This window comes from Notamacropus eugenii, chromosome 1 (genome assembly GCF_028372415.1).
Source record: "Notamacropus eugenii isolate mMacEug1 chromosome 1, mMacEug1.pri_v2, whole genome shotgun sequence".
NCBI classification, from domain to species: Eukaryota; Metazoa; Chordata; class Mammalia; order Diprotodontia; family Macropodidae; genus Notamacropus; species Notamacropus eugenii.
The window spans coordinates 367,174,839-367,190,384 of NC_092872.1; the positions used below are offsets into that span (position 1 = coordinate 367,174,839).

Genomic DNA, 15,546 nt, shown 5'->3' on the forward strand with positions numbered 1-15,546 from the left:
TGGTAAATGCCATTTTGAGAAGGTTAGTGCCGCCATTTTTGTTGTCTCTATTCAACTCAATAAATGTTTATTAAGCACCTACTGTGTGCGAGGTGCTAAACACACAAAGACAAAACCAAAACAGTCCTTGACTTCAAGGAAACTGCATTCTGCTTGGGAGTGGTATCAGCAATACACAATGCAACATGTTTCCTACCTTTGTGATTCTGGGAGTCAGTTTCTTAATCTGTAAAAGGACGGGGTTGGAACAAATAATTTCCAAAGTCCCTTCCAAGACCCTATGATTTTGGGGAAAAAATATGTGTGTGTGTGGTGTGTGTGTGTGTGTGTGTATACATACATACATGCATATACATATGTGTATATATATAAAGGAAAATTGAGGGGAATGGGGAGAGATCATAAATAACTGAGGGAAGGATAATCAAAGAAATTTTATGGAGGTGATAGCTGAGTTGGGTCTTGAAAAAAAATAAGGATTGAGAGGGGTAGGTGAGGAAGGGGTGCATTCTAGAGACAGGGACCAGATGGTGTGAATGCACAGAGCAGAGAAGTGGAGCATTGAATTTGGGGACTTGCTAATATATTTGTTTTTTGGGGAGATGGAGGAAAAATGAGGATTTACATAGTGCCTATTATGTACCAGGCACTGTATGTAATTATAAATATTATCTCCTTTGATCCTCACAATAATCCTTTAAGGTAGGTACTATTATTATCCCTATTTTAAAATTGAGGAAACTGAAGCAAAGAGAGATTAAGTGAGTTGCCCAGGGTCACATAGCTAGGAAGCATCTGAGGCTGGATTTGAACTCAGGTCTTCCTAATTCCAGACCCAGGGCTCTACTGTGCCACCAGCTGTCTCAAGGAGCTCACATTTGGGTAGGGGAAGATGCTTTTAGCCACAAGTCAGATGGAAAGGCCCAGTGGTCCTTAAGGTAATGCTGCAAAGCAGATGGTAACTCATTTTCCTTAATATCATCTCAATTGATAAAAATCATATCCATTTCTGAGGTTGGACAATTTGACCATGCCAAGGACCTTGATGGTGAGAACTGTCTTTGTGGCCAGGTGAAGGAGTTAATAGTGGGGAGTCATGGAAGGTTTCTGAGAAGAGCGATGTGGTCAGACCCGGATCTTAGATTATTTTGGTAATTAAGTGAAAGATGAATTAGAGAGATGGAGAGTTGGTAAGTCGGTAAGTTAGGAGCTCCCACTTTAGTAGTCAAAAGCAATAGGTGACAGTGGTGTTAGTGGAGAGACAGGAATGTTTTCAAGAGATATTGTGGAAGATCTCTAAAGACCAAGAGTCATGGGAATTGAGGGAGAAGAGAGTGTCCGGAAGGAGAGGCCAACAATATTAAAAGTTGCAGAGAGATAGAAGATGAAGACTAAGAAAAGGTCATCAGATACAGGGGGTAAGGGGTCATTGGTTACCTTGGAGGGGCAGTACAGTGCATATAGCACCAGGCCTGGAACCAGGAAAACCTGAGATCAAATCTGGCCGCGGTTATTTATTAGCTGTGTGACCTTGGGTAAGTCATTTAACCTCACTTGCCTCAGTTTCCTTATCTGTAAAATGAGCTGGAGAAGGAAATGGTAAACCAGTCCAGTATCTTTGTCAAGAAAACCCCAAATGGGATCATGAAGAGTTGGACACGATTAAAACAACTGAAGAACAATAACAACTGCGTGTGTGTGAGAGAGAGAAAGAGGGAGAGAGAGAGAGGGAGAGAGAAAGAGAGAAGGAGAGAGAAAGAGAGAGGGAGAGAGAAAGAGAGAGGGAAAGAGAAAGAGAAGGAGAGGGAGGGAGAGAAGGAGAAAGAGGAAGAGAGAGAGAGGGAGAGAAGGAGAGAAGGAGAGACAGAGAGAGGGATAGAGAGAGAGCAGCTTTAGTGGAGTGGTGAGCCAGATGCTGAGAAGGTGAGTAGTAATGACGTAGAGGATTCTAGCAATACTAGTAGCGATACCAATAATATTGCTCTCATTTTTATACCACTACAAGGTTTGTAAACCACTATCCATTATATCTCCCTTAATTCTCACAATGGCTGTAAAGCAGGTGCTATTATTATCCCCATTTCACTGACCAGGGTAGAAGGAGATGCAAATTAGCTAACCATAGTTATCAGTTGTTTGGGGACCTTCTCCATTCCTATGATGATGCAGGAAAGTACTGGGGTTCTGGTTCCTTTCTAGTCCCTGAGGACCTGAGTGATTGTGGGAGGCAGTTGAAGCCAAAGATGTAGGTCCCCAGGGCCTTTATACATGAGGCACCAGCTCAGTGATTCTGTCCCCAAATGAGGCACAACTAGAAGGTTCCCTACACATGCAGTGTGCGCTTGGTTCTGTGTCACACCTGATACCTGAGCCTCTAGTCCTTAGGATGCTTGGGTTGGTTCAGGAAGCCCTGGTCCTTCCTGTGAGTTCATTCTGGCGTGTAAGGCTGAGGCTAGTCCTCTACTTGGCCCTTGCCTCAGCTCCATTCTAGGTTTACCATTCTAGGAGTGATATCTGACACTTGGGGGCAGAATGCCTCTATTTTTCAAGTCACAAACAATATAGTGCCTTCGACTCCAGGGCAAGGAACCTCACTAGGGATCAGGGGTATGTGGGCTCTGCCCCAGGATCCCTTTCTCAGTGGATGAGGGTCCTGGACACTCAGTCAGCTTTTTGGGGAAGGCTTGATTTTAGTCTTTATTGGGTCTGAAGTTTTTGTTGCTGTAAAGTTGTGTTCAACTCTTTGTGACCCTGTGGACTATTCTATCCATGGGATTTTCTTGGCAAAGATACTGGCAAAGGTGGTTTGCCATTTCCTTCTGCAGTGGACAAAGATAAACAGAGATTAAGGGACTTGTCCAGAGTCACATAGCTAGGAAGGGTTTGAGGCTGGATTGAATTCAGGTCTTCCTGACTCCAGGCTTTATACACTGAGCTACCCAGCTGCCTCCTGAAGCTTCATTCCCTAAATCCATAGATCCCCATCTTGATCCTGCCTCAGTTTACAAAGGCACAAAGTAATGTGCTAGAGTTGGGAGTCCGATGGACCCTCCCAGGGACCTCATGCCTTCCCCCCCCCCCCCGCCCCATTTCAAGAGAAAGTTCCTGGGGAGAAATAATTTTTTAAAATATTTTTTAAAAAGTTTCTTGGGCAAAAGAGGCAGAGGAGGACTGTAATGAAACAAGTGCTTACTCTGGCTGTTTGTGGGCACTGGAGAAGCCAAAATTCTTGGAAGCTGTAGTTGGAGGTTAGCAAGAGTTGCTTCCCACCGTCTCACTGGGATTTGAAGGATAAATGAAGTTGGATACTTCACACCTTCTTGAATTCATTTTCTTTCTTTCTTTTCCTCCTTGATCCCTACTTCTATATTTCTCTTTTTCTTCTCCCTCCTCTTTTCCCTCTCCCCCTCATTTTCTCCCTTCCCCCCTCCATTTGCTCTCCTCTTTCCTTCTTTTACTTTCTTCCTCCTTTTTTCCTCTCTTTGTTTCTCTGTTTCTCCCCCCGCCTCACCCCCTGCCTTGCTGCTCTCACCATTGCACTTGGGATGGCAAACTAGGGACATCCTTGGCAAATGGGATGCGATGCCACGGCCTGCCCAGGTAGCCAAACACCAGATATCCCTTTTTTTGTCCTTCCCATCCCCACCCCCTCCAAATGGGAGAAAAGAACACTAATTGGGGTGACAGTCATTTTCCTGGGGGGACTTTCAATGAGCCCCATCCTGGGGAGGGTGCCCAGCCTCGGTTAGCTCCAGGCTTTCTGATGTCATGGGGATGTGCTAGTCCTCACCTCGCCTGACCTCTTCTCCTTTCTCCTCTTCTTACAGTAATGAGTTCAGCAGACTGGTAGCTGAAGAGTACCTCCGCTTCTTTGATTTCTCCGGCCTGAGCCTGGACAGAGCACTCAGGTGAGCAAGCGGCCTGGGGAATAAGTGGGGACCACGATTCCGTCTCTGCACTGTCCCTGACTCATTGACCAGTTGGATGATTTTGGACAAGTGAATACCTCTCTCTGGGCCTCAGTTTCCCCATCTGTTAATGTGGAGGGGGAGGATAATGACAACTATGGCGCCATTTCTAGAAAAGGAAATTTGTTAGTGATTCCCCCCCCCCCCCCACTGTATATACTTTGTGTATATTTTGCGCTTATTTGTTTTTTTCCCCCAAGTGAACAAAACAGGAATTGTTTCATTTTTGTCTTTTGTATCCACTTCACCTAGCACAGAGCTGGTGTTTAAAAAGTGCTTGTTGGATTGAATCAAACATATGTTTGATTTCCTCACAAATGTTGTGAGGTTCACATTAGATTATCATCATGTGTGGGCCCAGAGGCCACAGAGGTTTACAGCATATACGAGAGTGGTGGGGAGGACTGCTGGACCTCATAGGTCTCTTAGGACTGGAGGAAAACTGAAAGTCATCTAACCCAGGGGTGCCTAACCATTTTGTGTCATGCCCCTTCTTGGCAGGCTGGTGAAGCCTAGGCACCCCTTCTCAAAACGATGTTTAAAGGAAACCAAAGGTTAGTGAAAATTAAGACACCATATTTCCTACCCAAGTTCTCGTGCCTCCTGAAACCTATCCACAGCCCCCTACTTTATGGACCTGGGTTCTTAACTTGGAAATGGCATTTGGGCTGAGCCCTTAATAGACCCATGGTTGTTATTATCTCTCCCCTTACCCAGACAACCCCCTCATTTTACAGGTGAAGAAAAGTAAATTAGAGAGGTTTGAGTACCTTGCCTAAGGTCACATAGATATTAGTGTCTGTGATAGGCCCTTGAATCCTGGCTTGGTCTTGGAAGCCGGCCCCTTGCAGATTCCCAGGGGCCTAGTTCATTCAGCTCAGAGTCTAGAAGGCAGACAGTTTTAGAAAGAAAGAAGCTGTCTCACTCTCTGCCTGGGTCTATATTGATGCCAAAATGACTCTTTGCAACTTTGCCCTTTATGCAGACATGAGCTACATTAGTGTCCTGGTCACCAAAAGTGTAGTTAGATGGTGCTCACTGAATTGGCTAGAACTTACTGGGAGTACTGTGTCCAGTTCTTGGTATCACTTGTTAAATGGGACATTGATAAACTGGAGTGCCACTGGGCAAAGGAACTTGAAATTCAATTTAGTTTAATTCAACAGGCATTTAATTAGCACATATTATGTGACAGGTATTGTTCTAGGTTCTGGGGATACAAAGATGGAACAAGTCCTACCCTCAAGGAATTCACATCCTACTAGAAGAAGCATGCGAGTAAATATAAAGTACAGGATGTTTCAAAAGTCTTAGTGCAGATTTACACTATTAAAACTGCCCTAATAGTTTTGGGACAAGCTGTAGTAGACAAAGTAAATATACGTGTTAAGCATGTTTTAGTGGGCTTTCTTCTTGGGTATGGATGGCTACCAAAATCCCTTCCAACTTTAAATTCTGTAATTCTGTGATTCTGAGAAAGTACATATCCTGATGGAGAGAGCTCTAGTATTGAGGGGATCAGAAAAGGTCTCATGGGGCCCTTGAACTGAGTCTTGAAGGGAAATAAGGATTCCAAGTAGTAGAGATGAGGCTTGAGGGAAAGCCTCTGCAAAGGGGTGGAAGTGGGAGATGGAGACTATCTTACAAAAAACTTTCAAGCAACAGGAGAGCTTTAGCCCAGAGAGCAGAGTAGTATACAAAAGCCTTTCTCCCAGTCTTTAAAGGGCTGTCATCTGGGAAACAGAGGGACAAATTCTCTGTGCAAAGAACTAGGATCAGTGGGTGGTGCTACAGGGAGGCCCATTTCAGTTGAATATAGAGATGAATTCAAAAGATAATCACTTGAGCTTTCCAACAATGGAATGGACTGTCTCAGGTGGTGAAGAACTGCCCATCACTAGAAGTGTTTGAGCAGCTCTCCAGATCTCTGATCATGGGCACCATAAAAGAAGATTCATGTATAGGGTGACTGGTTAGACTAGGTGATTTCTAAGATTCCTTTCAATTCTGAGTTTCTAGAGATCTTAACCTTAATCCCTGGACTCTGGGAGGTTGGGAGGGTAGAGGCGAAGGAGCTCCCTGATCTTTGATTGTAGGACTACAGAGTAACTTGCCTGGGGAGGGCACAGGCATGGCAGTGGCTAATGAGGTTCTGAGGTCCCTTATCTATGGTATCTGTGCTTCCTTACAGGACCTTTCTAAAGGCCTTTCCTCTGATGGGAGAGACTCAGGAGCGGGAGAGAGTTCTTACCCACTTCTCCAGGAGATACCGCCAGTGTAACCAAGGAGAGAGCACCTCAGAAGGTACGACCAACCTGCCCAGATGTCATCCACCTTTTCTTTTGTTCCTCCTCCCTCCTTTCTTTTCCTCTTTTCCTCCCTCCTTTCCTCCTTTCCTTCCTTCCTTTCTTCCTTCCTTCCTTCCTTCCTTCCTTCCTTCCTTCCTTCCTTCCTTCCTTCCTTCCTTCCTTCTGCTGGCAGGAAGAGCTGCTCCTGGTCTCTGGCATATTGCTTGGCCAATAGAAAGCAGATCTGCTCCCATTTTTCTGTACCTGCATGGCAGAAAAAGTGTAAGGCATGGAACCAGGAGATATCTGACTTTAAATCTTGGCTCTGACTTTTGCTAGCTCTAGGACTATGGATTTAATTTCTCTGAACCTCAGTTTCTTCATCTGTGAAATGGGGACAAAGGATGCTTGTACTGTCTACCTTATAGAGTCATTTCAAAAAGACACTAGGTAAATTTGTATAAATGTGAGAAATTATTGCTGAGTGGTATGATTATGATTTGATTAGGGGCAGTGATTGGCTACCTATAGGCTAAGGTTTGGGGAGTATTGGAGAAGCCTCAAGATTTTCCCCGAAGTATCTTTCCTATTGGCCTGCCACAGTGCCCAGAATTATGAACCTTGAAAATTTTTTGGTCTCCCAGAATTCTGTATTAAAATGCATGTCTCATAAGGAGTTCAATGTGATGAAAAAAGTTCTCTGTGGCCTGAAGAGTTGTCTAGGAGGGGGCAGCTAGGGGGAGTAGTGAATAGAGCACCAGCCCTGAAGTCAGGAGGACATGAGTTCAAATTTGACCTCAGATACTGTGTGACCCTGGGCAAGTCACCTAATCCTAATTGCCTCCAAACAAAACCAAACCAAAAATATCTAGGAGGAGGGGCAGAAAGGTGAGGATTGTGCTCCCCCCACCCTGAAGGAGGCAGAGGTTCTCACAGAGCCCCTGTTAATAAGAGAAATGAAGTAGCTGTGAATGTGAGCACCTGGTAAGGAAATGCCCAAAGGGGAAGCTTCTCCTTTCATAAGTTGAGCTCCCGTGGGGAGAGCATTCATTCATTCAACAAATATTTTTAAGCATTTACCACGGGCGTGAGAGGCTTTGTTCATTAAAGTTTGTTCCAGCAGCAGGAAAATTTGAGTTGAAGTTCTTCCTCTGATAGATAGTAGCTTACAGACCCTGGGAAAGTCACTTACTTCTCAATGCTCCAGACAGCTCCTTAAGACTATCAGCTGCAGAGAAGGTGGCAACTCGCATTGGTGGAAGGCATTTCCTCATCTGAGAGTTCCCTATTCCAATGAAATCCCAAGTCCACTTCCTATTACTTATGTTCATTCAGAGCTAGGTTCTGAAGGAAATGCAAATTTAGATGGGTTGTGCTTACTATATTCTCATGGGGGATCTGACATGCACACAGAAAACTGTAAGACAGTATCATAATAGCATTGCAGAGCTACAAATAAAGTGCTGTTTGAAAGCTGAGGGGAAAAGTTGTTTCCATCTGGGGAGCCAGGGAAGGCTTCATGGAGGAGGCGATGACATTTGTGTTGGGTACTAGAAAGCAGACAGGAATTCTAGAAGGGAGGACATTCCAGGCACGGGGAGCCTGATGAACAAAGTCAAGGGGACAGGGATCTCAGAGCAAGGTCAGGGGATGGAGAACAGAGCAGCTTGACTGGAGCATAGCGTAGTATGAGAAAAGGCAGGAAAGGATCATGCCTCAGGGCCCCTGGGATCCCTACATCTTGTTGGCGTTACTGGTTCTATGTCAGATCCTCAGGAACAGAAGTGGAGTCCACAGCAAAGAGATTACAATCAAAATTCATACCATAATAATAGTGGTGGTGAAGTGGTGGAGTGGATAGAGTGCTGAGCCTGGAAGCTGGAATTCAAATCTGGCTTCAGACATTTCCTAGCTGTGTGACCCTGGGCAAGTCACTTAACTCTGCCTCAGTTTCCTCATCTGTGAAATAAACTGGAGAAGGAAATGGCAAACCACTCTAGTATCTTTGCCAAGAAAACCCCAAATGGGGTCATAGAGAACTGGATGATTGAAATGACTTAACAGCAACAAAAATAATAGTAACTTCACACACTTGCACCACAATTGGCCAGTTACAGAGAGCTCTTCACACCTATGGCCTTTCATTGGATGTTCCCAATAGGCTTCTGAGGGAAGTCGGACAGGTGTTACACAGGGGCTGGATCCTTGACTTCACTGGGATGAGGAAGCACCTTTTACCCATGCAGGTCAACATTTTCTCTTCAATTTATAGTAGTAGAGGGTTGCCTAGAACACAGAGAGGCCAAGTGACTTGGGAGGTGGGTGGTAGGCATTATCCTTTTCTTCCAGAGGAAGAGAACAAGGGCCAGAGTGTTTAAAGGACACACAGCTAAAAAGTAAACAAGCCTGGGGTTGAATCCAGTCCAGCATTCCTTCTCCTCAATTTTTATTAATGTATTTGTGCTTTTTAAAGATATCACAGCTATCCCCCCAAAAACATTTCTGCCCAATCCTTCCTTATAACAGATGTACCCCCTGCCTCATGGGGCTTGACAAGGAAATTTGGGGCTCACACGGACCTGGATTCATCCTGGAATTGGGTCTGACTCCAAAGTGAGTGTGTGGCTCCCCAGGCCTGTGTGTGTGTGTGCGTGCACACATGTTGGAAGAAGGCTTTTCTTTCTCTGGTTCTGCCCTACCTGGGAACAGTTCCAGGGAAATCTCTAAAACAAAGCTTAGGCATAATTTCTATCTAGAGTCTCCCCCCAAATCTAGGGAACAGGGTTCCTTCTAAAAAGATACTTCTTATGCAATATGTATAATAAGGTTCTCCTAGAATATGGATGGCAAGCGTAGGCCAACAGTTTATTATTTTTTTCAGTCACAGACATTGCACAGGGTACAAATGCATGAATCAAGACTGGAAGAGAGTGCATTGCCCTCATCATACTCCCCATGGGAGGCAAAGGCCCTCGGTGGGATGGCCGGACAGGTGTTTCCCATTCGCAGTCATCTGCAGGGTTAGAGCAGCCTGGCAGGTCCCAGTCTCCATGCCCGGGGGTAAGGCTTGCTTTAGTCCTTCGGCTGCAGGAGTCTCCTGTGGGTGGTGCTGTTCTCCTCTGAGAAGAGCACCATGCTGCTGTGGAAAGCTCCTCCCTCTAGTTAGCTCATGCACGAATCAAGCTCAAGGAAGCTTGACCCTGGCTGGCTGTCACCGCCTAAGCTGGGAGTGCCCTTTCTCCTATTGCTGGTTGCCAATCAGTGCTCCAGGGCAGGGACAGAAAGGCAGAAAGGCAGCCAGGGTCCAGCTTCGCCAGCGCTCTCCCAGTGCTGTGTACTTAAACTGCAAGTTGTCATTGGTTATTGCCTAGGGTGGGGAGGGGGAAGAATCTTCTCCATCCCCCCCCACCCCCTGCTGGAAGTCCGAGGGAACAAAAGTACCAGAAAAAAAGAGGGCATGAAAAGAGAGAATGATGTAGTTGTTTCCAGAGCTCTTATAGCCTGATTGGGTCCATCCTTCTGACTCACAAGAGTCCATCCTCCTGAAGCCCAGGGTCCAATCATCTTTCATCCCTCCCCCCAGGCATGGGGATCAACTAGAAGTTGCTGTGTCATGCTGGAAAAGCACATGACCCCTCAGCAGGAGGCCAGAGCACATGTCCAACCCCATGGGAGGGACCCCCATTTCAACAAGTTAGGGGTTCCCTGATCACCCTTGTTACGAAGACAAATGCTGCCAAGCAAAGCCAACTCAGAAACTGTTTGTATCAGTCTTCCATATTTGGCATCATACTTAGTCACCTGCCCCCTGGATTCCGTATTGCTTGTTGAATTTATTATAAATTCAGTGGCCTTTTTGGGGGGTGCAGTTTTAAAAAACATTGTTTTAATCATAATTAATAATATGATATAATCGTAATAATCATTTTAATCATTGTTTTAATCATTAAAATGCATTGTTTCAAGTTTATTTCCACCATACTGTGCTGTTTCTTTGCTCCATCTGACCTCTTTAACTGTCCTGGGCATTCTTCGGCCAACGTCCCTTCCCAACAGGCAGAACTAACCCAGTTGAAGGCCCGGACTGGGTCGGTAACCAAATGTCCTGGGTAAAAGGAAAGGGAAGGGAGCCAAAGCTGAGGGCCACCTGCCTCTGCTGTGTTTCAGATGGGATTCACACACTTACCTGTGCCCTGATGCTGCTCAACACAGACTTGCATGGACACGTAAGTGCAGATGGGGAAGAGGAAAAGGGGGTCAAGGGGGCGCGTGGGGGTTGGTGGATAAAGGCAAAGGCCGGCATGCGGAACACAGATGCAGGTCTGGACTGGCCCAGGGAACCTGTGTGGAGCTCCTCTGCCTATCCCCCTAGCCCAACTTCCTGGGAGGGCAGGTGAGCCTTGGCTAAGATACAAAGTGGTTGGTGGATTCCCTTGGGGTGATGGGCATTGGCCGGCTTTCTCCTGGTGGTGTTGAGACAGAACTCCAGGAAACAGGACTGAGGGCAGGATGGGCTATTCTCAGGGCCCAGTGCCCTGCTTCTCATTGATTCTAAGGCCCTTGCTCAACCTCTGGGGCAGGGGAGAAAGATGGCAGCCAATGGTGGCCTTGTCTAAGACACTGAAAAAAACGCTACTGAGTCTCAGGCAAGTTGGCGCTTCTATTTCTTATCTAGAACGAGTGTGGGGCCAGGAAGGCCTAGAGTGGAATCTGATTTTCACTCCTGGCTGGCTAGCTCAGCTACCCTCTCTACATTTTAGTTCCTAACCTGTAGAATGAGAGTAACTATAGCTCTTATCTCACAGGATCATTATGAGGATCCAATTGGAAAATGTGTATAAAGCACTAGAAAGTGTTATATAAATATTAGCTATTATTATTCTTTTCCCTTGTTCTCCTTTTCATTCTTTTCTTCCAACTCATCAGCTGCCATGTTTTAATTCAGTGTTCCTGGTAGATAAAGCTGAGATTGGGAGGTCTGAGTCCTTGACATTCTATGTGGCTTCAGTTACCCTTCTCTGAGACTATTTTACCTGCCTATGAAATGGGCAGGCATGTCCCTAATGGTCCCTGACTCTTGTCTGTGGTGAGGCTGAGTTCCTGAGGATTGATGAGACAAGCCTCGTGAAAGCATTTTAATGAAAATGCAACTGGTTCTAATTGTGAGGTCACTTCAGAACTGGCTGGACCCTCTTGAGGCTAAGAAGCCCAGGGTTGACTTACTCACTCTTGGCGGGCTATAGCAGAGAATTTCCAGGGGCCTCAGCTGAAACTGAGATGACTTAGCTCTGCAGCTCTGGTCTCTTTCTCATGTCTAACCACCTGTCTTTTCTCATTTTCCTGCTGTGGGGCTCATGAGTTAAGATGTACGTGGGCCCTCTGGGCTCCATACTGCCTGTACACCCCATGACTTGTCTGGACAGTGGGTGCCCTGGGTGGGCAGAGCTGCCACTGGCCTGGCTCCCTTGGCAGAGACAAGCCTCCTCATTGACTTCTCCCTCTTCTCTCTGTCTGCTCCGGGATCCCCTCTTTCCGTTATCTTGCTCTTTACCAGGTGGTAAGTGTAGGTGGGGGGAGTGCATGTCTCTTTGTGTTTCTCATCATTCCCTTCCTGCCTGTCTCTTCAGCTATGCTTTGGGTCAAATCACTCTTTTCCTTTGTCCCCATCCATCATGGATTCTCCTCTGTCTCCTTGGCTTTTTTGGATTCCTCATGAGCATTTTTGGTGTAAGATGTGATGTAAAAGGTAGAGATATATGGTGCAAGGGGAAATTTGGGGGTCCCTCTGCATCTAATTTATGCATGCTGTCTCAGTCCTCCATCAGTGCTGAGGTTTGTCTTTAATATCTCTGAAAAGGAAACTTAGGAGGAGTTGGGTTAAACTAAGCTCTGGTTAAAATCTAGATAAAGATAGATAGAAATAAAGATAAGAAATATAGAGATAGAGATATAGACATAGACACAGGTATAGACATGGTTATAGATATATATGTGTGTAGAATGACTGTTTGGACTTGTAGAAAGAACTCTGGCTTTGGAATCTGGAATCAGGAGACCTGGGTTTCAATGTGCCTAAGAGACTTACTGGGGCAGCGAGATAGTGCAGGAGCTTGAACGTTGGACTTGGAATCAGAAAGATTAATCTTCCTGGGTTCAAATCTAGCCTCGTACACTTATTAGCTGTAGGACCCTGGGTAAATCACTTAACTCTGTTTGTCTCAGTTTCCTCTAGTAGTAAAATGAGCTGGAGAAGGAAGTGGCAAGCCACTCTAGTATTTTTGTCAACAAAACCCAAAATGGGGTCACAAAGAATCAGAAAAGACTGACCAGCAAAAGGGGCTTTCTAGCTATATGACCGTGAAAATAAATCCTTTCCCTTTTCAGAGTTTTCATCTGTTAAATGGGGATGATAATTCTTGCACCGCTTATCTCATACATTTTGGCGCAGGCCTTTGCAAGCCTTAATGTCTATACAAATTTTGAGTTATTATTATAAGTGCACATATGTTAAGTCTACCATCAGTGTAATCTGTTTGCTTCTACATTCATTTTGGTTACATATTGCATCTGTCCTCATTAGGAACTGATAGCATATCAAAGAGGTGTTAAAACCCCATAATCTTGAGTTTGGGAAAAAGAATAAATCTAAAGTGTAGTTGTTTACCAGGCTCAGTTAACACCCTTCTGATGTGCTAAGAGCCCATTAACCTTATGGGTAAGTTATCAGATTGGGAATAGAATGTTGTCACAGGTACTGAACTACTAATTAATCGATCTTCGTGGACATTAGCCAGTTGATAAACATACAGTGTCCCAACTAGGGCTGGAGAGTTTTTCTGGGCATAGCATTTATGAGAAAGAGAATGAGTCTGGTGTTCTCCTGTCAGATTGGAGCCGGAGAGCTTCTCTTGCCATTTCATCTGGGCAAGAACACCTCAGCCTGAGTGATATGAATGGGGCTGAGACAGCTTCCTCCTAACGGGTCCTTGAAACTCTAACCCTTTGGAAACCCTGAAGGTCCTGGGTTAGAAAATTCCTGGGCTGGGAGGGGATGCCAGTGTTTATAATCAGCTTTCAGTCATCCACCGCAATGCATTTACGGACTCATTCATTCCATGCATTCAACAAACATTGGTTGATTTCTTATCATGTGTAAAGTACCATGCTAGGTACTATGATGTGAGTGAAGAGCAGCCTGGCATAGTGGATAGAATTTGGACTCAGGCATCAGGAAGCCCTGGGTTCCAACCCTGCTTACTAGCTATGTGACCTATGGCAAGTCACTAAGCATTCCCCAGCCTCGGTTTCCTCACCTGGGAACAGGAATAATAATATTTGCAGTGCCTGCCTCACAGGATTATTGTAAGGATCAAATGAAGTAAGGCATGTACAATGCTTTGCAAATCTCAAAGGGCAAAATAAATGTCAATTATTTTTATTCTAAGAAAGGGAGCAGAAACAAAACAGTGGGAAAAGCTCATTTGACAGTCCCCAACCTTGACACCAGGCCCTGCCTCCTTCGATCCTCCCTCCACTCCACCCTGGAAGCAGATGGGACTTTAGGGACAATCCTGGGGCTTTCACCCTTCCTGGGAGGCTGGGTCTCTGCTGGGAGCTTTCTTTCCTTTATGGCAAAGCCTCGGAGGCTGAACTGTGATGAGGAAGCCTCCACCTCCCCTCCTGACCTCCAAAAATGGGAGTCTGGTGTGGAGCCCAGGAGGTAATTAGAAGTCAGTCAATTATTGATTATTCACTTCCCTAGAGGGGAAGCAGCCAGGAGGGATACCCCCACACACCAGAAAATCCCCAAATGACTTCTCTCAGCCTTGGAAATGCATTATTTATTTTTCCTCTTTCTAATTTCTCGACCAATTCATCTATCCTTAATCTTTTTTTAAAAATTTGACTAATATTCAAATGGGGCTAGGTCTCCTACTAATAGAATGGGCCAGAGTCAGAGAATTTAGATTAAAATCCCACTTCTATTTATTACATGTGAGACCTTGAACAATTCACTTAATTTCCCTGGTTTTCAGTTTGGGGCTTGAACCCGATGACTTGGGAATTCTGGTTTAGCCCTAAGTCTATGGTTCTGTGACCTTTCTTTTTGACCCTCAGTCTTTGTTAAAGTTCTGCCTTACTTCTTGTCAGTCCTTTTGTTCCTGAGTAGAAGTTCCATGAGCAAATCACTTCACCTCTCAAAGCCTCAGTTTCCTTGCCTGTAAAATGAGGGGATTGAACTAGGTGACCTCTCAGGTCTTTTCTAGCTCTAGGTCTATGATCTTAACCTCCCCTAGCTCAGCTTTTGGGAGAGTCAAAGGTAGCCACAGATAGTAATGGCCAGGCACATAAAGAACTGAAATCCAAGTCTCCTTACCTTTCAGATACTGCCTCTCTGCCCCAAATGCCTTCCTTCCCATAGGAGAGCAACCCTAGGTGTTCCACCAGTGGGAAGCTACATACAAATACAGAGAACCGAGTCTGTGTGTCTATAGGCAGGACAGGTCTCAGGTTGGGATGCTCAAACACTTCATCTTCCCCTTGGTGTTGGGACAAAAACCAATTCTAGGTGGGGACCTAGAGGCCCTGAGCTCTCACCAGAGTTGCTGCAGAGCCTGCAGGTGCAATGACTCCATATGTTTTCCAGTTAATCCTACACCTCCTTGATGGAAATTATTGTCAAGTAACCATCCTCCCTCTCACAGCCTGGGGAGGCAACTCATGGAGGGCAATTCTGCAGAGTTTACACTCTGTCCAGCTAAGCTCTCCCTTAGCTCCCCTCTGACCACCCTCACTGGGAGATGACAATGGCAGGAAAGTGAGAGGAATGGGCTTAGGAAGTTGGAGAGGAGGCCTTTTCACCCTTTCTTTTCACCACCCTGAGGGAATTACCCCTTACCTAGTCTGAGCCACCTGCTCTCTGTGTTACAGAACATCGGCAAGAAGATGTCCTGCCAGCAATTCATTGCCAACCTGGACCGGCTGAATGATGGACAGGACTTTGCTAAGGATCTGCTGAAGGTACTTTTTAAAAATCCTGGCCCTGACCTTAGTACATCAGAAATCCCACTATCTCCTGAATGGGATTCCTCTTTCCCCATCCTCCACTATCTCCCCATAGCCAGAGTTGAGATCTGCTCTGACCATTCCAATGGATAGCATTTTAGACATTATCTGGAAGCATGTGACGAGTCTAGCAAGAGGGAAGTGATATTAAAGAGAGGTTGAAGGTTTTATTTATTGGGCAAATTCCCATTCAAGTCATGAATATATTGGTTTCCCCTAGTCAG

At 45.5% G+C, this 15,546-nt stretch overlaps 1 protein-coding gene across 3 annotated transcripts in view; it reads left to right on the top strand.

Moving 5' to 3' along the window:
• The window catches only part of PSD2 (pleckstrin and Sec7 domain containing 2), a 49,735-nt gene that overhangs the window by 21,309 nt on the left and 12,880 nt on the right, over window positions 1-15,546 (top strand). The window contains exons 4-7 of one of the 3 annotated variants that reach the window (XM_072630492.1): window positions 3,828-3,908; window positions 6,160-6,272; window positions 10,424-10,482; window positions 15,188-15,277. In XM_072630492.1, coding sequence (XP_072486593.1) covers window positions 3,828-3,908; window positions 6,160-6,272; window positions 10,424-10,482; window positions 15,188-15,277 — 343 coding nt within the window. Of the gene's footprint in view, window positions 1-3,827; window positions 3,909-5,848; window positions 5,951-6,159; window positions 6,273-9,541; window positions 10,017-10,423; window positions 10,483-15,187; window positions 15,278-15,546 lie in introns of those variants that run through there. The other 2 variants (XM_072630490.1, XM_072630491.1) reach the window with 2 other exon arrangements.